The sequence below is a fragment of the Cololabis saira genome, chromosome 5, assembly GCF_033807715.1.
Source record: "Cololabis saira isolate AMF1-May2022 chromosome 5, fColSai1.1, whole genome shotgun sequence".
Classification (NCBI taxonomy): Eukaryota; Metazoa; Chordata; class Actinopteri; order Beloniformes; family Belonidae; genus Cololabis; species Cololabis saira.
In genome coordinates, this window is record NC_084591.1 from 40851443 (window position 1) to 40879147 (window position 27705).

The 27705-nt window shown below is 39.9% G+C and overlaps 2 protein-coding genes across 3 annotated transcripts; one reads left to right on the top strand and one right to left on the bottom strand.

Annotated features, from left to right (window-relative positions):
* Positions 1-832: 832 nt before the first annotated feature.
* tmem263 (transmembrane protein 263) lies at positions 833-8764 on the bottom strand. The gene is made up of 3 exons (XM_061722672.1): positions 8593-8764; positions 5600-5666; positions 833-1901 (listed from the first exon to the last, which is right to left on the bottom strand). The coding sequence occupies exons 2-3, from the start codon at positions 5664-5666 to the stop codon at positions 1603-1605; spliced, it is 366 nt and encodes a 121-aa protein (XP_061578656.1). The 5' UTR covers positions 8593-8764; the 3' UTR covers positions 833-1602.
* A 3764-nt stretch (positions 8765-12528) lies between these two features.
* si:dkey-103i16.6 (uncharacterized protein LOC557125 homolog) lies at positions 12529-27685 on the top strand. Of its 2 annotated transcripts, none has more exons than XM_061722674.1 (8): positions 12529-12747; positions 21530-21767; positions 24092-24322; positions 24967-25199; positions 26460-26560; positions 26661-26822; positions 26904-27116; positions 27214-27685. In XM_061722674.1, exons 2-8 carry the CDS (start codon positions 21541-21543, stop codon positions 27409-27411), a joined length of 1365 nt encoding a protein of 454 aa, XP_061578658.1. In that variant the 5' UTR covers positions 12529-12747; positions 21530-21540; the 3' UTR covers positions 27412-27685. The 2 variants fall into 2 exon arrangements, with proteins under 2 accessions (XP_061578658.1, XP_061578657.1); XM_061722673.1 differs by having other exon boundaries at positions 21533-21767.
* Positions 27686-27705: the final 20 nt, after the last annotated feature.

Sequence of the window (27705 nt, forward strand, 5' to 3'; positions counted from 1 at the left end):
AGGTCAATGTTTGTCAACCTGGCAGTGTTTCTCTGTTGATCATTTTAATTTGTTAAGAGCAAAGATCCATGATCATAAAAGCCCTGAAAACATGAAACAACTCTTTCTATACTATTAACACAGACATGTATTAAACCCAGTTCTAGCGTACTGTAAAAAGCAACTTCTTTCACGTTTTCCCATTTTTGTAGGGTCACCTGATATTAATGTTAAATTGATTTGGCTTAGGTTTTACGTCTAAGATACCCCTCCTGACACAACCTTTAGGGCTTTAGGGCTGGCACTATAACATTGGGTTGTTACCCCTTAGTGGCTGGGGCAAAGGAAGTAATGTAGACTTAATGTTTGCCGTTCTTATGCTATTTACTCATTAGAAGCTACTACTTCTAGACAAAAGTGAACTCATACCGTACTTCATACCGGTAAGTTCTGAACTATTGTGAACAAAGCTTAATTCTTGTTTTTATTTTATTTACATTAGTGTATATAAGCAACCTAACTTTTTAAGTCCTTTAAAGACATTTGTACACACAAACACACGTCCCATTATTTTCAATAGTAAAGCTGTTAAAATAACCTGACACAATAAACATTAAAATAAATAAATACAAATTCTAACAGTATTTTTAAACTTTTGTTTTTCTACAAAGATACAAATTGAGTTCTTAAATAAGTTCAGTTACTTTATTTGAACACATTTTGAATTTTTTCAGGCTTATCCAAACTTTTAGCAACACTCAAACGCAAATAACAATACAAGGCTTGAAAAACATTTTATAGCTTAATACAAAATACCTTTTTCATTAACTGAATGCAAATTTACAGAGTTTTCTTTTGTTGTTTTTTTTTTTTTTTTTTTACATAGTTTCAGAAAATCAAGACATCAGATTCCACCTATCTAACATTAACAAGAGTAACGTTACACAAGAGCATTAGTGGAAAAAGTCCTTGTTTTGTGGTGGAAGAAGTTTCAACCACAGTGAAACTTCTGCATGATTAATGTTTTTGTATAAAAATAGGAAAAAAGATCAATACTCAAAAAAAAGATAAGACAGTTACTTTAACAAAAACACTATTGAAAGCAGGAGTTGCCTTCTGTTGGGCTTGGAGCAAAACCGCCACATGGCGATACAGACACAAATTCAGAAGAAAATGTATTAATTTAAAAAATCCACCATGAAATATCATCAACCAGCACGTAAAGTGAACATTTCAAGGTCAAACAAACAGTTAGCAATGAAATGTTTCCAACACCTAAGAAACAACTCGGTGTAATGCATAGATTATCATTGATTGTTGTGCATTGAATTGTATTATCAGTTTCTGTGCCGTTTCCCTCCGGTGTGTTTTTTTTGTCTTTAACAATGAAGCAGTAGAGTCTTTATAACGCCTTTAAATCTAAAAAAAGTAACTATGAACATGGATTTATAGTCAACAACACAAAAAGATAAAGGCAGAAAAAAACACAACTAACACCAAAACGTATACACCAAACTTTGAGTCCTCTGTTGCTCCTGTAAAAACAAAAAAACAACCAAAAAACAAAACGGTGTGAGCCAAACAAACTCTGTTGTGTGTTCAGTCTTCTCCCCTCCTCCTCCGTCAGTCAGACTTGTCTTTCTTTTTGCCTCCCCCTATGGGAACTTTGTTGGCCACTGCAGACCCGACAGCACTCACTCCTCCAGCAACAGCACACACTCCTCCTTTCACGAGCCCCACACCCGCTGCAGGCACGGCGGCTACGGAGTAGACGGCCGTCTTGGTGAGGTCCAGACTCTTCCCTCCGATCCAGGTCACACCGCCCACCGTGGCTCCCAAAGCTCCCTTTGTGGCCCCATACAAGCCCCCCGCCAACCTGCCGAACATTCCCGGTTGTGTCTGTGGGTGATCCTTGTTGTTGTCTGATTTAAAACAAAAAAAACAAGATCAATACAAATCAAAACAATAAGTCATTTTATTTATTTTCTTTTTGCATTATCAGTTTAACTTTCAAATTATTTCAGAAAAAAAGTACAGTGGGGCAAAAAAGTGGATATATATATATATATATATATATATATATATATACACACACACACACAAACACACACACAGTGGCGCAAAATAGTATTTAGTCAGACACCAGTTGTTTAAGTTCTCCCACTTAAAAAGATTTTCATCACAGGTATATCTCAACTATGAGAGACAAAATGAAAAAAATATCCAGAATATCACATTGTCTGATTTTTAAAGAATTATTGTGGAAAATAAGTATTTGGTCAATGACTAAAGTTAATCTCAATACTTTGTTATATACCCTTTGTTGACAATGACATAGGTCAAACGTTTTCTGTAAGTCTTCACAAGGTTTTCACACACTGTTGCTGGTATTTTGGTTCATTCCTCCATGCAGATCTCCTCTAGAGCAGTGATGTTTTGGGGCTGTCGCTGGGCAACACGGACTTTCAACTCCCTCCAAAGATTTTCTATGGGGTTGAGATCTGGACACTGGCTCGGCCACTCCAGGACCTGGAAATGTTTCTTACGAAGCCACTCCTTCATTCCCTGGGCGATGTGTTCGGATCATTGTCCTGCTGAAAGACCCAGACACGTTTCATCTTCAATGTCCTGCTGATGGAAGTAGGTTTTCCCCCAAAATCTCACGATACATGGCCCCATTCATTCTCTCCCTTACACGGATCAGTCGTCCTGGTCCCTTTGCAGAAAAACATCCCCAGAGCATGATGTTTCCACCCCTGTGCTTCACAGTAGGGTTGGTGTTCTTTGGATGCAACTCAGTTTTCTTTCTCCTCCAAACACGACAAGTTGTGTTTCTACCAGATAGTTCTATTCTGGTTTCATCTGACCATATAAGATTCCCCCAGTCCCAATCCTCTTCTGCATCATCCAAATGCTCTCTAGCAAACTTCAGACGGGCCTGGACATGTACTGGCTTCAGCAGGGTGACACGTCTGGCCAGTGGTGTAAAGTAAGGAAGTACAAGTACTTCATTATTGTACTTAAGTAAGATTTTTGAGAATTTGTACTTTTATTGATACTTTCATTTTTCTGTACTTTTACTTTTACCTCGTTACATTTTCAAGGAAAAAAAAAAATCGTACTTTTAATACGCTATATTTAAAATTGGACACGTCGTTACTCGCTACAAATTAAAGTTATTATATTATTGCCGTGAGAACAGCACAGCGGGGTTTGATTTATGGTTCGGCGTTACACCGGCGCAGAGCAACGGTCTAGGGTACGCGGCGACGCACACCCTACGCCGTAGCCTACGGCGTAGGGTGTGCGTTGATTTAACGCGGAACCATAAGGCGGACAGGAAGGAAGGGGGGCGTGTTTGCCCGTGATTGCCCGGCGGCGGCTCCGTGACGAGACACCTGGGGCGGACGGGGAGACTCGGCCTCCATACCGAGAAGGAGACGCATCTCCCGGGGGAGTTGCGCCGCAGAGGCGGGCCTGAAGGCTGGAGGAACCGCCGTCGCGTCGAGGACCGAAGAGGACTGAGCGGCAGCCGACGCGAGTCCGTGGGCACCATTCTTTCATTCCACCCCTTCTAAGGTGGTTTTGGCATTTAAAAGTTCAATCAGTTCAAGAGTCTCCTTCATCCTCCTTCGGCGGGGGTTGCCTAATTTTGTCACTGCATACTACAGGCTGGGGGTGTACCGGGGGTACAGCAGCAGTGATGAGCAAAGGGAGAAATTAAAATGGGGTAATGGAAACAAACGCTAAAGGGGTCAGAATAATATCACCATTATTTAGAGTTGTAAGCAAATTCTTGGAATAAAGCCTCTTTCGACAGCATGACAATGTTGGGACTTCATTTCTTTGCAATCCTTTTGAAAATAATTTTGTACTTTGAATTTTGTACTTTTTACTTTTGTACTTAAGTACATTTTACACCATGTACTTTTGGTACTTTATTATATTTAATTTGAGGTACTTTTATACTTTTACTTAAGTAATGTTCTTAATGGGTACTTTTTACTTTTACTTAAGTAATTTTCAAGCAGAAAATTTGTACTTTTACTTAAGTACAATATTTTTGTACTTTTTCCACCTCTGCGTCTGGCACAGCAGGATCTGAGTCCCTGGCGGCGTAGTGTGTTACTGATGGTTCCTTTGTTACTTTGGTCCCAGCTCCCTGCAGGTCATTCACTAGGTTCCCCGTGTAGTTCTGGGATTTTTAATCCCCGTTCTTGTATCATTTTTACCCCAGAGAGATCTTGCGTGGAGCCCCAGATGGAGGGAGATTATCAGTGTCTTGTATGTCTTCCATTTTCTAATAATTGCTCCCACAGTTGATTTCTCCACACCAAGCTGCTTACCTATTGCAGATTCAGTCTTCCCAGCCTGGTGCAGGTCTACAATTCTGTTTCTCACGTCCTTTGACAGCTCTTTGGTCTTGGCCATAGTGGAGTTTGGAGTGTGACTGTTTGAGGTTGTGGACAGGTATCTTTTATACTGATAACCAGTTAAAACAGGTGCCATTAATCTAGGTAACGAGTGGAGGACAGAGGAGCCTCTTAAAGAAGAAGTTACAGGTCTGTGAAAGCCAGAAATCTTGCTTGTTTGTAGGTGACCAAATACTTATTTTACAGAGGAATTTACCAATTAATTCAGTAAAAATCCTACAATGTGATTTCCTGGATTCTTTCCCCCCCATTCTGTCTCTCATAGTTGAAAAGAACCTATGATGAAAATTACAGGCCTCTCTCATCTTTTTAAGTGGGAGAACTTGCACAATTGGTGTCTGACTAAATACTTTTTTGCCCCACTGTATCAAGTCCTTATATATATATATATATATATATATATATATATATATATATATAAACTCCTATCCAGCATGTTTTAGATGTTTCCCTGCTTCCTCACACCTGATTCTAATTACTCGTCATCATTAGCTTGTCACAAAGGTCTGGACAGTTCTGTTGTTGAAACAGCTACTTTTATCAGGGTGTGCTTAAGCAGGGAAACATCTAAAACATGCTGGATAGGGGCTCTGTAGGACCAGGATTGGGCACCCCTGATATACATCTTTTAGAAAACTCAGATACCCATATTTGGCAAGCTGGAATTTTTTTATTTATTTTTCTCTAATTTTAAGAAAACCAATCAATTTACTGAAGACCAAAGTTGCAGCATTACAACACAGCAGAAGGTGTCTTATTGTATTTTTCCCGACATCAGTTGGGTCACAAAGCTTTATAACATACACACAAGTGTTAGTTAGTCAAGCTCTTTAGAAAAAGATGTGTGGAAACTGATATGAGTTCGGAAAATAAATGCTAGTAATTTAGTTAGTTATCATATGACTTGATCACATTTGCATTAATTGATGAAGAGTGGAGATGTCCCTCCAAATATTTGTGATTTCCAAAACTAGAAGAACACAAATGTTCATTTTTCAGTATTCAGTGTCCAACACAACATCAAAAGTGAACTTAGAGCAGCTGACTGAAACGTAAACATCGTGTCGATCCACATTCCCATTTTTCTGGTTAGTTCTTCAAAAATCTAAATCTGTGTTAACCAGTAGTTTGAAAACGTGCCCAAATGCCCCTTTAAGCTGTCAAAGGATATTTATAAGTGAGTCTACCTGTAGCGGGTGGCTCGTCATTGAGGTATGCAGGCATGTCCTCAGGCACCTGCTCAGCCTGGCTCATCTGAGAAAGGAAAAAATCAGAATTAACATGCTGGGACAAAGAATAACAGACACACATGACAGGTAACTGCAGGAAAAGAGACTAACATTAAAGCTGCCGTCCAGAATGCATGTTTTTCGTACCAGCGCCCTCTTTTAAAAAAATAGGCTTTTGTGAGAGACAGTCTACACAGAAAACTTGAATCTGGGTGTCAAACATCAGGCTGCTGACGTGTTAAGAACATAAAGGTGCTTGCTTTGGGTGTGCTGCTGACACTAAAACAAGGCAGACCTGTTCACAGTCTAACTAAGCTGACTGACAGCTTAAAATGACAACTGGGGTTATTCCGTAGCAATGGTTGCCATATGGATTTTTTTTTTGGGGGGGGGGGGGTGTTGGTTACTTTTTCCCTGAAATCACATATTGATGATGGAAGAGTCAGACTGGGCATGATGGGTTCCTCCTTTCACCTACCACTTTTCTTATCCTGATGCATTCAGAACTGTGAAACATAGTAGATCTGGACTAATCAGACCATGAGCTTCTTCCATGACTCCACAGTCCAAATTTGATGCTCCGCACGCTAAAGCGGTTTCCCCCTCTGATTAGCCTCAGTGATGAGTGGTTTTGGCTAAACATATTTTGTCCAATAACCTTGAGGTCTCACACTGTGTACGGTATGTGGAAATACTTGTCCTTTTACTACTCAACACTGCAGTGAGCACTCCCCTTGATTTATCAGCTGTCACAAAAACCTTTAAAAGGAGCTTGAGGCTCCTTTTAAGAAATGAGACTCTCTAGCGCCACCCTTCATCACGACGGCCGTCGGGGGTACTGCAGCCAACAGTGAAGCCGGCACGGGAGAACGGGGAGAACGCACATGCAGCGTCATGTGACGTCACATCCACAGGACAGCGCGGGAAATTCGGGACCGAATTGCAGCACATTTTGCAGCACACAGCCTGTTCAAGGCAACAGAGAGATTCACTAGAGGGCTCATTCTTTTGGGTTTGGAACGCTTCATCTGACATTATTACTAGAAAACAAATTTTTTTCATAAATCCTGCCTCAAGCTCCTTTAAATAAAATCAGATTTTTAAAATTTGATTTTTCCCTTGAATTTTCAATGTGTACAGTTTTTAACTAGATTTTGACTAGTTTCAGCTATTTCCTTGGTCGGTACTGCATTAAACATGTACACTATAATAATATACACAACAGACAAATCCACTTTTAGGTAGGCATTTGAAGCATGCATTTTACCTGCCTTGGTTTTTCTTTTACAAAAAAAATGTTGCTGTGTTCAGGTTATTTAATGCATCAAAAAAACTTATGGTGAATAAAAAGAAAAGAAAGAAAAGAAAGAAAAAGATAATAATAATCTTATAGTTTATAGTGTACAACACCTCAGAAACTATTAGACTTAGCTCTGGGCTCTGGCTAGGCCATTCCAAAACGTAGTTTTCTTCCGGTGAAGCCATTCCTTTTATTAAATTAGATGTCTGCAATATGCGAGGACTACCTGTGTTTCTTCAGTACTATAGCGTACAGTATAACATTTGAATAGATTTAAATGATGTTGTGTTTTTGTTGGATCGTGAAAACAATGTATTTTAATTACTTAATAATAAAAACCTTTAATCCATATTTTAGGGGATGATTATGAAGACATAACTTCCCGGAGGGTATGGTGTTCTCTTGGTGACGCAAAGTGTTGTTTTTGAGCCAAACATACCTTTTAAAATTGTGGCCATAAAGTTCAACCTTGCTGTCGTCACACCAGAACACATTTTCCCACATGCTTTTGAGAGACTTGATGTATGTTTCTGCAAATTGTAGTCATGCTAAGATGTTGTCCTTTTTCAGGAAAGACTTCCCTCTCGTAACCCTTCCCAATAGTGTATGGACGTGTGGAGAACACGGGAGATTGATGTCACCTGTAGCACACAAGCAGGACAGAAACCTCTGCAGCTCCTTCAGTGTTGCTGTAGGTCTTTTGGCAGTCTTTCTTACCAATGTGTGTGTAATCCTTTCATTGGTGTGTGAGAAAGGGGTGTGTGTGTGTGTGTGTGTGTGTGTGTGTGTGTCCAGTTGTTCTTTGCAATGTCATTGTTGTCTCCTATTTTCTCCCCTTTTTGATGACTGTCTTCAATATACTCCATGATCTATCCAATGCTGTGGATTATTCATTTTTTGGTACCATTTTCCTGACTGATACTTTCATTTTTACTTTATCAACTCTCTTACGTTTGTTTTTCAAAAGTAGACACAAGACACTTGTGATTCTTGTCCTTTTGCCACGTCGTTTACATGTTAGGTGTTGAAAGTGTTGCAGCCATAAAGCTCATTAATGGGTGTGGATGTAGGTCGAAGTAGAGGATATCCGACTAGTTTTACAACGTTACACGTTGTCTGGATTTCATATAGTCAAATACTTTTAGGTTTAAAGCACTTAAAGTAACTATGTTGACATTAATTGTTAGGTATGTTAACCACGACACTGTGTGGAAGACTTCACTTCTATATATGTTAACATACCGAATAGTAGCGGATGTTTGGTGGAAAGATTTCCCTGGAAAATGACAAAGAGCGGACTTTTAAAGCGATAATGGTTTGTTTCGTCGTTTCACTTGGTTCTAACGTTCAGTTTAAAACAAAAAACCCACTGGGGTCGTTTTTACGTGATATAATCTTGCAGCTCCCGCGTCGCTTCACTCCCCAAAACACCATTTTAATGCTTTAAAACGCAATGACTCGTTTACTGTCGTTTCTTGTTCTACATACCATTTTCTTGGTGCAACCATAACCCTCGAAAGAGTTTGATTTGACGCTATATGCCTGAGTTAATTTGTTTTTCAAAAGTGACGCTGCCGATTCTGTTTGAAGTTCCAACATAGACTGACTCTCGCTACACAAACTGAACACATTGATGTTATTGAACACTCACCTTCGTTTAATGTTGGCCGGATAACCGACTTAACGTGGTCCAGTCTGTGTGGGTGACGTAAATTAACGGACTACATTAATTTTCTAGTCCCAAATATTATAATAACAAAGCTACTGTTGGTAAGCTGGCTTGTTTTTTGGACATCCTCAGTCTCCACCCACAAAGCACACAGACAGAGGTACCCGAGTAAACCCGAGTACTCCCGAGTAAACCCGAGTACTCCCGAATACACCCGAGTAAACCCGAGTACTCCCGAATACACCCGAGTAAACCCGAGTACTCCCGAGTTCATCCTGTCCGCAGACAGGAGCTGCTGCGTTTCCTAAAACACATTTATACACATATAAGGACTACTTGTGTTTAAAGTGTCTCTCTCCAGTACTATAGCTCACAGTATAACATTTGAATAGATTTAAATTATGTTGTGTTTTTGTTGGGTCGTGAAAACAATGTATTTTAATTGATTAATAATAAAAAACCTTTAATTGAAATGTACCTACATCACTAAAATCAATATCTTCACTGGCTTTGTTCAAAAAACACTTGAAAAAAAATCATTCTTTAGTTAAGATCAGAAACACTTCTGGAGTTGTTAAATTGTACTTCTTTTCATGCAATTATCCTACATCTCCATAATCAATAATTCAGTATTGTTTTTCTTTTTCATGCTAAATTGTCTTTTTCTTTTATATTATGCATTTCTATAGTGTGTTTTTGCTTTGAAGTCAGCTGTTACTACTGCTGCTGTTACTGCTGTTGTTATTGTTGTTAAGTTTGTTTTATAAAGGGGAGGCATTTTCATAAGCCTTTTTGGCTTCCACCTCTCCTGCACAATGTTTAATTTGACCATTGTTTTTACTGTTTATACAGGTTCTGTTTTATGTGCAAATAAACCAAAACTAACTAAAATAAACTAAAACTAATCCATTTAGGGGATAATTATGAAGACACGTTTATTTTGTCGTGCGTCCAGAAGACGTAAATAAAAAGAGAAGATGGAGATATAATCGAGATCGACCTTTGGCGGGAGGCACAAACTGATCCAAACACAAGAGACCACGCCCTCTCCTTCCAACCGGACGTGACGTGTTCTCTCATCAAAGACTGTCTATTTTGAGAAGATGTCTCAAACTGTGCTTTAAAAACATGCCCACTCGCCTCTTTGTGAACACATTATAACCATACCTGCCAACACTCCCGATTTAAGCGGGAGTCTCCCGATTTTCAACCATTTCTCCCGCCCTGCTCCCGATTTGTAATTTCTCCCGCTTATCTCCCGATTTTAAAGTGAAATGAGTCAATGGTGTTTCGCGTGTCGGGGTTCCTGCATGGATGTATTATATTAACGGGTTCCTGACAAACCTGGCAACCCAACCCAAAAGCACTGCCTACGTCCAAGCTCCGCCCCATGGAGCCGCCAATACGTCAACGTCGCCGCCATATTGGATGTGGCAAGACTGCGCTGTAAACTAATACAAGTGAATGGACTTATTTTCATAAAGCGCCTTTCTACAAAGAAATTTACGTTTTACGTCTCATTTATTCATTCACACACGCACTAATATACTTGGGAAACAGCTAGGCACCAAATATAATATGTTTAATTTTCTCAGATGGCAAAAATAAGAACTTTATCGATCCCACAGTAATTCATGTTATATCAGCTATAGAGAACAAGGTAGTGCCGAAAAACAATATATCCCCCTCACAAAAACAAGAAAAATAGAGAAACATATTCTCTCATCAGCAAAGCATTACATAAACATATTTTAAAAAGTTCAAGTTACAAAATAACATATTTGAACCATTTTTCAGATTTTTTCAGTTATTTTATTGTTTGGAAAATGGTTAAAATATGTTATTTTGTTATTTGAAAATTTGAAAATTTGTTTTGTTTGAGAAAATGCTTTGAAAAAAAGCTGAGGGAAGAGTTGGTGGAGTATCAAGTCATAGCAAGCAAGGATCTCCCACAGGAAGAGAGAGTTGAAGGTTCTGGGTTCTTCTAGGGAAAGAGGAGAGCTTTACAAATCTGGCATCACTGATGAAGGCAAAGCTCTGCATCCCTCACAGCAATGCCAGCTCAGAGAGGTCATTCGGCATGGTGAAAAAGATCCTCACAGAAAACACAATGAGTATGGATAATTCTACTCTTTGCGCACTCCTTTCTTGCTAGATTAACCATACCAGCCCTGGTCACAAGTGTGTACCCTCCAAGAAAGTGATTGAAGCTGCAAAGTCTGACACCTACAATTACAACAGGTCCTTGGGTGACAAAGGGAATCTGGAAAATTCTACAAATATTGTATTTTATTGTTATTAATAGGCTACTAAACTTATTTGGCTCCAAGAAGGCTGTAGAATCATTTTGGGAGGTACATTTTAGCACATTTCATTGTAGCTATGGATTTAAAGCTCATTAAAAGTCGTCTTGTTAATATCAGGGCGGGGATGTTGTGAGTGGAGCATTCCAACCACTACCCCAGAAAATCTCCCTCTTTTTCACAGCCCAATGTTGGCAGGTATGATTATAACACATAGATGCATCATGTTTATTTTAATCTTATTTATTAATCTTCTAAGCAGTCACACGTTCTGATAGATTTGCAGCTTGAAAGAGCGGTCTGAGATTTATAGTAAAGTGTCTCTCCATAAACAGGTTTTGTAACTACAAGAGCATGTTTAAAATTAAAAGTTATTTAATTCAAGTAGCTATACCATACTTTAAGTCAATACACTTGATACAGTTTACATTAAATACATTTAGTTACATAACTGTTGTCATCTCTCGCTATCTCCCTCTTGTTGTGGTCAAATCAGCCGCTCCCACATTTCGTGGTCACTCGTATTCCAATAGTTACGACACCCGAATGAACGCTCAAATACAACTTCCGGTGTACAAAATAAGAGCTCAGGAAAAATTAATCAGACAAACGCTAAACAAGATATATTCTTGTGTTGATCAATTATAAATCCATGCATGTATGTATGTATGTATGTATATATATATATATATATATATATATATATATATATATATATATATATATATATATATATGTGTGTGTGTGTGTGTGTGTGTGTGTGTGTGTGTGTGTGTGTGTGTGTGTGTGTGTGTGTGAATACGTGTGTCAGTAGTAGATATATACATAGATATAGAGCAGATGGAGTTAATATAGAGATAGTGTGGTGTAAATAAGTATATTTATATAAATATCTATATGGGCATGTGTGTACAAATATATAGAAATACTCAACTATGTGTATGTATGTATAGGTAAGTGTGTGAGTACAGTGTGTGAGTATAATTATAGTATAGTTAGTTATTATTACAATTCTTCCTACTCCTTTTTGCACATGTAAATTAAGATATTAAGTGTTAAAGTATGGAATTCTTTGTTTTGTTGTTTTGTTTTCTTATCTTCTCTTTAATTGTTGTTTTTTATATGTACAAAATCAAATCAAATCAAAAATATTTTTTTCTTGAGCTCTTATTTTGTACACCGGAAGTTGTATTTGAGCAGCGTTCATTCGGGTGTCGTAACGATTGGAATACGAACGCACACTCATGTGGGAGCGGCTGATTTCAAGTGAGTACGAATGACGGCTGGCTTGACCGCAGTTTTTAGGTCACGTGGTCAAAAACACCTTCTTCCAGTGAGGTGGAGCCGCGCTATCCACATAACTCACTTTTAACGGAAAACCTATTAAAGTGGCCCGAATTGGGGCATTATTCGTCAATTATAAGTGTCAATCTTTATTTCAGAATGCGTGTGATATGTTTGCACGTAATGATATGTACAGAATTTACACGTCAACATTACCTAAACCTGTGGTTTGAAAAGCGAAAGCAATGTGTCACGTGACCCACTCTGGTTTCCCGCCTGTATTCGTAATAACAACTCTGGTTTCCGGAACCAGAGCGGAGTGACACCTCTGTCTGCTGCAGCTGTGGGTTATGCTGCAGGATCGATGGCCGTGTTTTGCAGGCAGGAGACCGCGTTTATTAAAGTAAAGCCAGCGCTGCTGCAGCGGACCGAGTGCAGACTCGTGTTTATCTGTGAAGACCGTCAGCAGGATTCAGTCTGAGTGTAAAACATCCTCACTGACCAGCCCGTCGTCGTGATAAAGCTGAAGCTTCAGTCTGGAAAGAGACAGGTACTGTAACTAATCACAGCTGCACATGAAATGGTACATAGTAATAGTGTTCCTCAATCTTTTAATTACAATGCTATTCATTTGTTCGTTTTTTATAATAGAAATAATGCAACGGATTTTTTTTCAACTTACTTTACATTTTCAGCCTTTCCTGATGCATTTCAAAGGTTATTTAATACGTTTCCTCACTGAGTTTTCAGCTTCTGTTGTTTGTCAGCTGTCCTTCAACTATTTATCCTCTCAGTTTCTCAGTATTTCATACATTACTCCGATATTGCACAGCAAAACGGGATCAAGTGTTCCGTTGATATATTAACCCTTTGTAGGGCAGTCAATAAAATACTCAGGAAAATTTAAAATGTCAACTGTAGAGGGTTATTGGAGAATATTAAAGGACCTTTTTTTTTACTTAGTAGTAATCATAGCATGTGGTTGTACTGAAGATCCCAATTACTTGCCCTGTCAAAGGCTAAACATTTCAAACTGAAATGGCCCATTTAAATAGGTTTTGAGAGGAAGGTCTGCAGGAGTGACCCATGAAAGCCATTCCTCCTTAAAAGGAGCAAACTATCCTGCTGGGAATTTGCCAAAACCAACTTGATTCTCAGAAATGTAAAGTCACAGAGGATATGGGACATCTTGCTGCAGACACCAAAGGAGATGAGGGTCAGTGTTGCATAAGTAATGTAGTCTGTTGCCCAGGTGAAAACTGAGCACTTACCTGGCCAAAAGATTCTCTTCCCTTCTTTTTTTTTTTCCTAGCAAGGAAATGATGTTCAGCTCGATCCTCCTAAAATCCTCAATCTTCTTCTCTGTGCCCTTGCTCAGCTGGTTTTGTCCACACTGCCTGCAAAGCTGTTTTCTGTTCTAACAGCTGAGCTATGCTGATATTCTGAAATGTAAAGCACGAAGAGGAATGGGGAGGGTACAGTTAGGTGCAGACAGTGCTCCTGTCTTGCTGACCACCCGCTTAGGGAGAACAAACCCCCACAAAACGTTGATTTTTCACCAACTGTGAGGTAGTCAGTAGCCCAGAGCATCCAGCAGTGCTTTCTGGAGTTTATCACATCGCAGTTCGTGTCGTGACTCGTGTCAGCCACACTGAAGAAATCAAAGCACACAGCTCTGCTGCTGTCTGCTGATCAGAATAGGCTCTCGGGGCCGACTATGAAAAACACGTTTTTTCTTGCTTTAACATATATAAAGTGGTCTCCCCTCAGCCTGACAACTCAGAGAAGGAGGAAAGCAACCAAATTCTGCAGTGTCTGTACAGCCGCCCGGATGAGCCGTCCAGTCTGATGTGGATCTACGAGCCGTTCAGATTCTGCTCCCTTTCGTTACGTAACCAAAATGCGATTTACATCGGTTGGCCTCTGATGCGTGAAACCACGCCCACAACTAACTCCGCCGGCCGGAGCGTCCACCATTTTCCCTTAGCGGTTCATTCATTCATTCATTCATTCATTCATTCATTCATTCATTCATTCATTCATTCATTCATTCATTCATTCATTCTCAGCCTCCCCGCCCACTAGGGGTGGGTATTGGGAAGGACCTCACAATACGATACGCATCACGATACTTGAGCCACGATACGATACACATTGCGATATCCCGATTATGCGATATCCCGATTATTATATTCTACATAGTTCACCGAAAAATTTAAAAATGCATTACACATCTTAAAATCCAATTGTATATATGTACATCAGATGATAGTGATGGATCTTAAAATCCGAGTTGCACGTTCATCAGATTATAGTGACAATTCATGGGACAAACTGAGTCAAAACAATGTTTTATTATAACTATACAAGCTAAAGTTACAACTTATTTGTATATGCCATCAAAAGCTTGTTTTTAAAACATTTATGGCCTGTTTAAAATAGGTATTAGATGCCATAATATGTCCCCTTTAAACTCCAAACCTGTGATGATGAGCAGATTATTCTTCACTTGCTTCTCCACCTGACTGAGGGAGACAGGAAGACCTTTTTTTCCACCCCTCATAAACATCCCACACATCGAACCCTTCCTCACTGTCTCTTAGCTTTCCTTTTAAGTTGTTTCTGCACACCTCTTGATCGCCACCCTTCCTTCTTCTGTGACACCCTGTTCTTCTCTGTCGGTAACCCTATCAGAGTTTACTACTGGGGAAGCACCTCAGTGTCTTGGTATGGATTATTTTCTCCACTCAAGTTAATGTAGCCGTCACACACCCGGTTGTGTTATTGTTGTCTCCGTCCGACTATAACGCTGGCTGTAACTTCAAAGCTGTGCAGAGTTTCTTCAGCTTCCTGTGACCACCGAGCCACAGTTCACACGGTCACAGTTGAGAAGCGGTCGATTATGATCTATTTGGTAAAACTGAGGACAGGCACATCAGTATGGATATGAACATTTGCAAAGAAATGTGTATATATATAGGATGTATCGGGCTGTATTTTGTTCTGTTTGTTGTCAGGATGACTTTTGTTGTAAATTAGTGCTGTTTACATATATATATATATATATATATATATATATATATATATATATATATATATATATATATATATATATATGTGTGTGTGATAACAACAGTTCAGCTCGGTGTACCTGACTGTCGTGTTGCTGGTGCAGGTGTGCACTGGGGCGCCGCTAGGGATTTTCGGCACCATGAACAGAATCTTTACAGGGCCCCCAATGCAGCGGCAACATTTTTTTATGCCATTTTACATACGATTATGCATTTAAATGGTATTTTTGAGTATTACCATATTTGTGAAAGAAGAACAACATGATAGTTAACAGGTACAGTAGGGGAAGAACTAATCACTCTGAATACTGTCTGTGACAAACCGCCGGTCCTCTACCTGTAGCTGATAAGGGGGGGGGCCTTGCAGGCATTGATATTTCCAAAACAAATAGTTATTGTTAACAGGACATTGAAAATAAAACATTTGTGATTATATGTTAGTTAATAACTTAGTGTCGTTATTTTTACTGTCTTATTATTTAATTATCATTGGGGGCCTCTCTGGGCCCCTAGAATCCGCCTCCTTTTCGGCGCCCCAGGGCCTGCAGTCACCTTGGTAGTTGTAGTTGCATCTTCTTCCTGTTATGTTTTGCATTCTCTGCTGAGTTACTTTTCCCAGCGTTGTTTTGTACTTGTTTCCAAATGCAAGTGTGAATTTAGACAAAATTCATCTCAAAATATTTACCAAATTGGATATTATTGTGATGGAGATCCCTTAACTTTGTAACTGAAACTGTCCACGTTTCCTTTTGACATCTGTCTTATCAACAGATGTTGACTTTTACTTGTAATGCGGTCAGAGTTCCAGCAGGTGGCGGCGTTGCCTCGCTGCTGCACAGCCTGACACGGATACAAATACTATTGATCCAGCTCGTGTGCAAGTATAACTTTTAAACCTATTAAAAAAAAAAAACATGTTTTGTTTCGTTTTTTAATCCTTTAACTGATATACAACCAATCAGCTATTTATATTACATGCTGTGGATTCTTAACTCTTGTCATCTACCAACTAACTTGCCACATTTAACTTTTGTTTTGTAAATTGTAAGTAGGTTTTATACAAAATGTCCAAAAAGGAAATTAAACAGTATCCACCTTGTTCTGATAGATTATATCAGGAATGGGGAACGTGTCTGGTTAGATGTCCAAAAGGTTTAAAAAAAAATAAAATAAAAAAAAGCTCTAAAATACTTTATTTAATAAGACTGCATTTATTTGTATTTGCTTGTGTGGAGTATTAATACGTCAAGTAAAGGCTTTATAATTAACATGATTAATAAATAGCCGTGGACAGCAGCCTGTTCCTTCAGATGACGGGCTTGTAAACAGTTTATTGTCTTGTAACGTTACAGAGCTGATATTGATAGTTGAATGGTTCTTAATTTAATGCAGGTTGGTCTTCAGAGGTGAAACCAGGCAAGAGTCATTACTTAGTCATCGACCCACTGTACAAATTCATCCCCCCACCGCCTGCCCTCCTCTCTGTGTGAGCAAATAACATACTAACACAAATTAGGACTCACTGCTTTGTGTCAATTGAGAGGCCAACAAAGATGCTACACACAGTGATATGTCATTAGTGAGCAGGTGGGGAGGGAGAACACAGGGCCGCTGCCTCTCCGGCTAAGTAATGAAGAGGTTTCCATGACAACCAGGCGGCCGGTTGCCGTCCCAGCATCGGGGGGCAGCAGAGATCAAAGTCAGCTGTCTTCGACTCTTCTGTGAGTGGAGGGTTAAATGCTGGGGTGGCAGAGGAAAAGCCCCTCATTAAACTTAGCCAAATCTCCTTTAAGACGCAGCTGAGCCGCTATCCGGAGACGCCGGGGCAATGTTTTAACCACTGGGCTCCTGAGGAGAAGTTTGGACCACATGTTGGTTTAGCTGGAGCCCGAACAGCACAGAAAAACACAAAAACATGCAAAATTACACTGACTGAATCCTAAAAATGAATAAGTAGATGAAACAACCCTTGAGGAGCTGTTTACTATGAAAGACGAAATAAGTAAAACTTCTGCCAGAGTGTAAATCGGTATAAGAAGACGGTAACTTCCATCTGTGTGAAGGAAACGGCTCATTAAGTACAGTACTCGAGTTGAGGGGGGATGAGGGGGGATGGCATCCCCCCTGAAATAAAAACGGTCCAAATCATCCCCCCTGTAAAACTGCCATCCCTCCTTTCCATCCCTTATGTCATTTCATCAATGAATGTGGTTTTACTGCTATTTCAACATTTAGAGTCATCACCAGAAAAATAACTTATTTGACAATTTTCACCTGTTTCAAGTAAATTTTCACTTGAAATAAGTAGAAAAATCTGCAAGTGGGACAAGATTTATCTTCTCATTACAAGCAAAAAAATCTTGTTGCACTGGCAGATTTTTCTACTTATTTCAAGTGAAAATCTACTTGAAACAGGTGAAAATTGTTGTTTTTTTCAGTGATTAGTCTTGTTTTAAGTGTAATGAGATTTTTTTTTTACTAAAATGAGACATTTTAACTCGAAATGAGACAAATATTCTTGTTAAGATTTTGAGTTTTTGCAGTGATCCATTTTACTTATCCTGTGAAGGACAGAGTCATATTGATAAGTTCAGAAAACAGTTTTTTATTGTTGTGTTTTGATGTATTTGATGTAAGCCCAGTGGATATTTAAAGCTTACAGAAGGCTGCATTTAACTGCTGCTATGTCATTCCTGCAGTATTTCTGCAGCTGTTTTGGTCACTGCTATTATTTGTTGTATATTATATTATTTGTAATCAGCACAAATTATCTGTCCCCATATGATAAAATCCACCATCCCCCCTGATTTTTTTTTTTACAACTCCAGTACTGATTAAGTACCAGTAATCGTCCTTATCCTGTGTATCCTCTCTTTTGGACTATTAACGAAACTGTTCCCACAAAAACTTGTTTCCTCCTTGAGCCGTTTTGCCGTCACCGTTCAAGGCTTTAGTACTTTCACACAAATGTTCTTGTCCGCTTCTCTCTGGCTGGCGTTGGGCTGCTGCTCTCGGCCTCTAGCACGTTGGGAGGATTATCAATCAGCCTGACTTTCTGGCTGAGTTTAATGATGATCACTGAGGTGTTCTTGGCGCCGTGGGACATCTGTAATGAGATAACTGTAACCCTCATAAGAGCAGCCACACTCCTGGTGGTCCGGTTATGGGACACACAGATTTTCCATCAGGGAGAGCAAGTATTGTCAAAGGCCAAGAAGGGAGGGGGTTCTCAAATCCTTTTAAAGCCTTTTGTCATTTATGCAGGGATTTATTTGTCATTAAAGAATAATAACAGCATCTGTGGTACTTTTAGGGCTTTATCTGATGAAAGGATAAACATTGAACCCGCTAAAAGGCTGTTTAATCTTGTAAAAAATACTTTGTGCTCCTGTGCACTTTGTTCAGTGGAATTTGGGATTACAAAAAAAAAAAAAAAAAAAAGGCAAACCATCCTCATTTAGTTTAGAAAAGTTGTAGTTGTGATTGCACCTCAGGAGGGTTGCGATCACGTTTGGGTGTCGTGTCCTGCGCCCACGCCCCATCTGTGAGAAACCTTAATAACTGGACCGGTGATTTATTGCTTGTACTCAGCAGTATCTTTTTGAGAAGAGACCAGACAAAAGCTGAGACCCTCCGTCCCCCACTGTTTTTAATAGTTCTGCTACAGGATGTGAGAAGAAGAAGACGAATAAGAAAAAGAGGAAAAAAAAAACTTAAGTTATGTGGGGGTTTTGGTTTTTAATGAGGTAAAGTGAAATAAGATTGAGTATCTCAAATTAAAGTAGAAGGTTCTGATGGCGGCCCACAAATGCTGTTGTCCAGAAGATGAAATGTAAATAGTTTTAATTAGTTTTTTTACATTTCATTTTCTCCTGTTTGGTTTGAAAGTATGACCTGTACCCCTCGGCCGTCTGATGTAAGAATATTGGTTCCTGAATAGGGTTGCAAAGGGGTGGAAAATTTCCGGTAAATTTCCGGAAACTTTCCATGGGAAGTTAAGCTGGGGAATTTTGGAAATATTCCAAATTGGAAACTTTCCATGGGAATTATGGGAATTATAGGAATTTATGGGAATTATTGGGAATTTATGGGAATTTATGGGAATTAACTGGAAATTGGGGGTAATTTAAACAAACTGTATCATATCCAAACATTAGCACCTAACTTACCAGCTAGCTAGCTACTGTGTTAATACATTTTTATTTAATATTTGCAAGTTAAACATTAATACCATTATAGATCAAATATATTTACCCCATAATAATTAACTGGAAATTGGGGGTAATTTAAACAAACTGTATCATATCCAAACATTAGCACCTAACTTACCAGCTAGCTAGCTACTGTGTTAATACATTTTTATTTAATATTTGCAAGTTAAACATTAATACCATTATAGATCAAATATATTTACCCCATAATATTATCAAAACTTACTTGACTTTATATAGTCCGTGGGCTCAAATGTGTGGCTTCAATAGTCTTGTGCTTTGAGCTCAAATGTGTGGCCTCCAGGCTTCAAGAAATCACTAGCCCTGGCCTCAATAGCCCTGCAGTAAGCAATGTGCTGTGTGCATGTGATTGAGGAGTGTACTTGCATTAAATCTGGTTGTTTTAGCCAAAACTATGCTACAATATATTTCCCCCAACTATATTTAAGTTCCCAGTTAATGGCCAACCTTCAATTCTGTAAATTTCTTATTTATTCCCGTTAATTCCCGTTAATTCCCATGGAAAGTTTCCAACTTTGAAAATTCCCAGAATTTTGCAACCCTACTCCTGAAGGATAACTGGCCTGAAACGCCGGTGGTTTAGGTGTCGTGGCGCTCCTCTCTCCTCGGCCGCGGCCTCTGCCTGCTCAGTCATACTCATTCCTCATAAAAGTGGTTTGAAGGCCTAGAATGACACGGGGAGGGAAGCCTCCCTCTCGCGCTGCGCTTATTCCGCTGCTCTGCTCCATCGTTATTGAATCCCGCCTATGTATCATTTATCTTCTCACCCCCTCCATGTTTCTTCTCAGTTTGCGGGGGCCATTAGGGGGCATCCTCTTTTCTCTCCCAGCTGGGTTTGTTGACTCAGAGTCAATCTATGGTTCTCTTTCACCTCTGCCACCCCTCTTTTCAACCCTCATCCCCCATCGCTCAGCTCTGCGCTCCGCTCCGACTGAACAGTAAAGCTGCCACAGCTGTGGACTGTATTAACATAGCTGCCGGGGAGCAGGGGGGGGTGCTAAATATATTGCGGCCATTACCTTTTGTTCAACTGTTGACAGTTTTAAAGCATTTCAACTTCCCTCTGTGCAAAGGGACCGAGGAGAAAAGGAGGCCAAGATGATTTCAGTGTAACAACTTTTTAAATATGAGACGGGGAAAGTAGGGGGGGGGCACTTTTTAGAAACCAATCAGATTTGAAAGGACTGATAAAATAAACAAGCAAACTTGCTTATACTTTTTGAAAATATCTATGTCTGTATATGATATTTTGGTATGATAACCCTTCCTGAGTGGCAGCTGGATCACAGTTATCAGCTCATCAAGTTCAGAAAATTACATTTTAGATGCTGCATATCCTGGTTTAGACTCATGTACTGGAAATCTGTCACAATATTGTCTTTGGTATAATTTTAAGCATTCATTCAAGCTAAGATGTGAATCTTTCTGACCAACATCAAGGTCACTGCAGCTCTTTAAACTATAAACAACACACATTTTTACACAATTTTCGCCTAAATGATATACTATCTTTTATCCCTGTGTCATCTAGGAACAACAGAGACACAAAATACAAAAACTGGAATACTCACAGGACCATAAGGATTCAGGAAATGTATCACATCTTAGCTTGAATGAATGCTTAAAAGGTCCTCTTTAAAATGAAACCAAAGACAATATTGTGAAACATTGACAGATTTCCTGTACATGAGTCTAAACCAGGATATGCCGCAGCATCTGAAATGTTATTTTCTGAAGGGGGTGGGTAACTTCATGAGCTGATAACTCTGATACAGCTGCCACTCAGGAAGGGTTATCATACCAAAATATTATCTACAGACATGGATCTTTTCAAAAATTATAAGTAAGTTTGGTCACCTTGAGTGGTACCGACCAGTGAAATTTTAGGCTCTGGCCCATGGACTACAGTGGGTGCTGTTAATACAAAAAAAAAAGCCTCTTTGTCTGACAGCCGAGTGTTATTTAGACAAAAGTCAGATGATTGTACAGAGGGAAGAACACTTGAACACCCAGATGTCTGTTCTTTCAGCAGGTGTTGGGATGGACAGACCCGGGTCCAGGTCCAGCAGGGACAGGAAAGTGCCCCAGCCTCCGGTCACCAGGATGACCCGCAGCTCCAGGTCCCAGGCCAGACCCCCCAGCGCTGCCGAGCCCCAGGACTCCCAGCACGACCTGTATGGGAAACAGCGAAGGAAACAGACTGATCCAGTCCTGGTCCAGGACCTCAGCCAGATGAGCGTGAGCGGACAGGACTTGTTAACCGCAGGGTAAAGGCGCTTTAAAAACCATGCTGTCCATTAGGGATGGGCGGTATGGACTAAAAAATGTATCACGATAATTTCTGGCATTTATCCCGATAACAATAAAAATGACGATTTAAAAAAAAATACCAATTCAACTCCACCTTTTTAACTATAAATTTATCACCACATTCAGTCTTTGGAGCCCCCAAAACACTGCTCTAAAAGAATAGTAAATACTACTAAACGTCATCAATGGGAATTTATCTTTCTTTCTTTCTTTCTTTCTTTCTTTCTTTCTTTCTTTCTTTCTTTCTTTCTTTCTTTCTTTCTTTCTTTCTTTCTTTCTTTCTTTCTTTCTTTCTTTCTGGCTCATTTCCTTCCTTCCTTCCTTCCTTCCTTCCTTCCTTCCTTCCTTCCTTCTTTTTTCCCTTCCTTCCTTCCTCCTGCTCTCTCCTTCCTTCTTCCCTTCCTCTTTTCTCCATTCTTTCTCCCCTTTCCTTCCTTCCTTCCTTCCTTCCTTCTTTTTTCCCTTCCTTCCTTCTTTCCTTCTGCTCTCTCCTTCCTTCCTTCCTTCCTTCCTTCCTTCCTTCACGTACGTTGTGCGTGGATTTAATGCAGAACTATAAATCAGCTTTACACAAAAACGTCATCAACGGGAATTTATCGTTTTTATCACGAGATGACAAATTCTTATCGTGAGGAATTTTTTTGACGGTATATCGTGAACGGTAAAATATCGCCCATTCCTACTGTCCATAAAGTTAAAAAGGGATGGAAGCTTGCACATCTTGGCATTTGATCATGTCAGATATTGTCTTTCTTATTGACTGCTTCACTGAACGTCATGCCGATTACAGAAAAGCGGGAAAAGATGCGAGTGGCCATGTTGTTTTTGTCTCTTCATCCCATGAGGCTCAGATGCTCAAATCTAACGGATAATCTGCTGGAGGACTCCTTTTTCTAGTCACTAAAAATGGAAATTAGGATTTATTTTTGAATGAAACATGTCCACAGAGACTCTGAAAGACACAGTATGTAAAATAGGATGTTAACAGAGTCAAAGAGCAACACAGGCTCTGGCAATAATACCTATACTGACACACTCGGCAGGATCGCAGTGAAGGTGCCCTCTCTGCAGCTGGAAACAGCTGGAAGACTTCCATCTGATCACCTGATTGGGTTAAAGACAAGTGAGCAAGAACAACTGAGGGACCAAACTATCTACTATGATCAGGCGTCAAACCACTTGAACCATATGTAAATGTGAAAAGGTAAAAGGACAAGTCCATGTGCAACGGAGATATGAACACCATTTTATCGACCTTCAGTCACTTCGGTTTACTCAGTTGTCGCCATCTAAGGCTACGCTCACGCTGCAGGGTTTTGGTTGTTCACATTAGTATTTTAGGAATGGGAAAGCAAAAAATGTTAACGTTGACTGTGTGGAGCGATGGCTTTAACATCTATGCAGAGATTTGTGTGGATGAGGACTCTGACGTGACTTTACTAAAGCAGATTTCTTCTTCTTTTTTTTTTTTCCTTTTTTTTTTAAATCGCGCCAATGCAGAGTTGTGTATTTAGCATCGTGTATGAGAGTGACCCAGGTCTGATGTGAGACCATCCTGTCATTTGAGGAAGTCAGATTTGGGCAAAAAGGTGGGATTCGGGTCACTTTAGCCTGCAGTGTGAACGTAGCCCAAGGAACCACCATGAAGTCTCATTTCAACCTGTAATTGTTTAGACCCCGCCAGGTTGTTCGCTGAGCTAACAACTAATGGCAGCTCTGCCTCCACCTGTTGTCTGCAACACCGCTCACAAAAACTATGAGAGGAGAAAACTAGGAAGTCCAAATGATTGTGAACAATGAACAATTACTGTTGTGGCATTTTTGTCAGATGGCAGATGTATTTAATATTATCCTCCAAACACGTGTCTAGATATTCATTATCAGAACATAAAAAATGATTTTAACCAATGAAATCAATATGGTTTTTAACGGTCACCTGCTCCACCTCCTTTGAAGATAAAAAAGGAAATTCTGGATCCCAGTTTTAATAGTTAAACATATTTACAGCAAAAAAACTCCAGTGATGTATGTGTAGAGAAATAAATTAAACTAAAATAACCCCCCGTTCATTTTAATTGAGGTCAAATGAATTGCGATATTGATATGATGTAATATTCCCCAGCCCTCGATCATCATCAGACGGATACTGGAATGTACTGATATCTAGGATGTATTAGCTTTCTCTCTGTTGATCATCAAGTGGCATCATTAATGGGTTAAAGAGGGGCAGACCAAGAAGAAAGCTGTCGACAGTGATGCACACGTGTCTTTTTTCCTGCAGTGAAGGAAAGCCGACCCGAGCCAGTGGAGATCCAGTGCAGGAATGTCGGGCCATGGGGTCCAGATCTGATCAGTGTTCTCCATCTCCGCCGGGCCCCAAGTCGTCCTCCAAGTCGTCCTCCCGGGGCGGTCTCGCCTCCGTGGCTCGGCTGGTGAAGCTCGGCCGCTGTAAGAACGTGGTGGTCGTGGCCGGAGCAGGAATCAGCACGCCCAGCGGCATCCCAGATTTCAGGTCGGTGTCTCCGGCGCTCTGCTCTTTGATGGATGAACCTGCATGTTTTCAGAGAAATCTTCTTTTCTTGTAGTGAAAGTGTAGTGGTATAAATAATGAAAATGATCAAGTGGATGCAGCTTAGGGCTGGGCGATTTTGGACAAAAATAAAATCCTGATTTTTTATTTTTTTTTTTTCTCTGAAAACCCGATTTTCGATTTCGATTTTGATTTTTTTGGTAAAACTACAAAAGACAATGGAATAAATTGTTTCAAATATTTTATCTTTATTTTTAAAGAAAAATAGCAGACACGTTTCCCTATTGGGAATGAAGTGCAATTGAAAGATACTGTTAATCCTCCTTGAGTTTAGTAAAGTGACAACATTTACAATTTTCTTGACCAAACAAAGATGACTAGACGAGCTCTGTCTGTAATGCAGCCAGTTGCAAAAAAGGAAAATCGATTTTCCGATTTTCCTTTTTTTTAACATCGATTGTGATTAATAAATCCGATTTAGATATAAAATCGATTAATCGCACAGCCCTAATGCAGCTTGTCCTCCAATGTGAGGGTTCTCATCTACCAACTAATCACACTTAAACAGCTTCTTTTGTCTTGCAACAAATCTCCAGTGTCAAAATCTCTGTACCGCTGTTTTTTAGGACTCCAGGAACGGGTCTCTACGCCAACCTGGAGAAGTACAACCTCCCTTACCCAGAGGCCATTTTTAACATTGAATACTTCTCCGACAACCCGCAGCCTTTTTTCTCCTTGGCCAAGGCTCTGTACCCCGGCACCCATCGACCCAACTACATCCACTACTTCATCCGCATGCTTCATCACAAAGGCCTGCTGCTCCGAGTGTACACCCAGAACATTGACGGACTGGAGAAACGTGAGTGAGGACTTGCACACAGAGAAATTACTCTAAAATGCCAACAAAGAGATGCTTTCACTTGTTAGTCTGGTGTTGGACATCAAGTAAGAGGATGCTGCATAAATGTTGCACCACTGCTTCGTCAAATCTGCTTTTAAGCACTGTGATTTCGGGTAGTGCTGGTCTTTTTGAGAAAATCCTCCTGCATAGAGAGGACAAATGTAGTCATCTTGATTGTTGTAATCACATTGTTAAACTGCCATAATCAGGAGGAAATGTTGAAGCTTGCTCTTGTCAACATTCAAGAACATCAGAGATCTTTCAGCCAGCTTTACAATGCTGGTGTTTACTGTCATGACTGGGCTTTCAAGCTTTGTCACTTTGTTTTATACATCAGCCTTTGAATTTTCTTCTTATAGCTTGTCTTTATAGCGCATAAAGCACTTACAGCACGAAAGACTTTGGAGAGAGTCGTTTTTCCATAAGTCAAACTGAAATTTGCCAACATACTCCTCTGAGTCTGGCCTTCAGACTATAAGGTTGAGACTGTCGACTGAGCAGTGAGGGCGAAGGAGAATGATTAGTGTAGTCACTAGGGCTGTGCGATTAATCGATTTTAAATCTAAATCGGATTTATTAATCAAGACGATGTTAAAAAAAGGAAAATCGATTTTCCTTTTTTGCAGCTGGCTGCATTACAGACAGAGCCCGTCTAGTCATCTTTGTTTGGTCAAGAAAATTGTAAATGTTGTCACTTTACTAAACTCAAGGAGGATTTACAGTATCTTTCAATTAATAATAATAATAATAATAATAATACATTTTATTTATATAGCGCTTTTCAGGGCACTCAAAGACGCTTTACATGATTGCACTTCATTCTCAATAGGGAAATTTGTTTGCTATTTTTCTTTAAAAATAAAGATTAAATATTTGAAACAATTTATTCCGTTGTCTTTTGTAGTTTTACAATCGAAATCGAAAATCGGGTTTTCTGAGAAAAAAATCTGGATTTTATTTTTGTCCAAAATCGCCCAGCCCTAGTCTTCACTAATACTTGGTTTCACTTTGAAGGAACTGCCCTGCAACCCAAAAACATTGAACTGTTAACTGTGACTTTCCATTCATGTTGTCACATTTGTTATTTTGTTGGCTGTATGTTCATCATCCTGCCCCGCTGCAGCTGCTACTGATCCAGACAGATCTCTGGAGGTTTTAGTTTTTCCTCATTGAAGTGGTAATGCATTGATTTAAGGCTTTTAACAATCTGCTTCACAGTGTGCGGCATCCCAGATGACAAACTGGTGGAAGCTCATGGTAATTTTGCCACAGCTTCCTGTCACCTGTGTTACACTCCATACCCTGCTGAGGAGGCTAAAGTAAGTCCAGCTTTGTTAATCAGAATACTTTTAAGCACAATGCAATGAACCTCTTCATTTAATGCAATATTAATATTTACTGTATTTTCTTGTTTCACAGTGTGCTATAATGAATGACAACGTCCCCACGTGCTCATTCTGTTCTGCAACGGTCAAACCAGACGTCGTGTTCTTCGGCGAGGATCTCCCTCAGAAGTATTTCCTGCACACTAAGGACTTCCCCAAAGCAGACCTGCTCATCATCATGGGCACATCTTTGCAAGTGAGCGCGAACGTTGCGCGTCCCGACGCTAAAAAAGGTTTTCTGTAGCTGTAGGGTTGAATAAATGTTTCTGCTTTTTAGATTGAGCCATTTGCCAGCCTGGTGAATACAGTGCGCTCCACCGTGCCGCGTCTTCTGCTGAACAGACATGCCGTGGGCCCGTTTGAGAGGGTCCCGCTGCGAAGAGGAGATCACGTGGAGCTCGGGGATCTGGCAGACACGGTCCAGAGGTTGGCTGAGATGCTCGGCTGGAGCAGCGAGATAGACGAGCTGATGAGAAGTCAAGAAACGTTGGTGGGTTTTACTTTCTGGCAGGGTTTCTTTCAATCGTTCAATTTCTGTCTGTTTTTTTAATGCTTATTTTCTGTGATGTTGATTTTTCACTCTGCAGGGCATCCCTGCTCTGGTGAGCAATCCTCTGTTAGAGAGCAGTCAGGTATCATGTCAGAGCAAAGCAGCATCAGAGCCTCAAGGCAGAGAAGAAACATCCAGATGTGGAGCGGGACGCCCGAGGCCACTCAGCAGCGGCGAGGAGACTGACTCGGAGACGGACGCGAAAAGCTGTGCGTCATCCTGCCCGAGCTACTAACGCTGCAGACGTTTGGGACGGTCTCTCCCCTCCAGACTTCACACTTTTATACCAACTATGCACTCACGCGATCTTGTAATTATTTTGACTCTTTAAGAGTCTGTGTGAAGTGTTTGAGTTCAGATGTACATGTCAAATGGTTAACATCGTAGAGGTTCCATTAACGACACTAGTAAATGTTTGTGATTTTATGTCAAAGACAAAGCTCAATGTTTTATATCAATAATGCACTGTATCTTAAGCAATATTTAATAAAGATCCTGTTTAATTTATACCCTTTTGTAATATCCAATT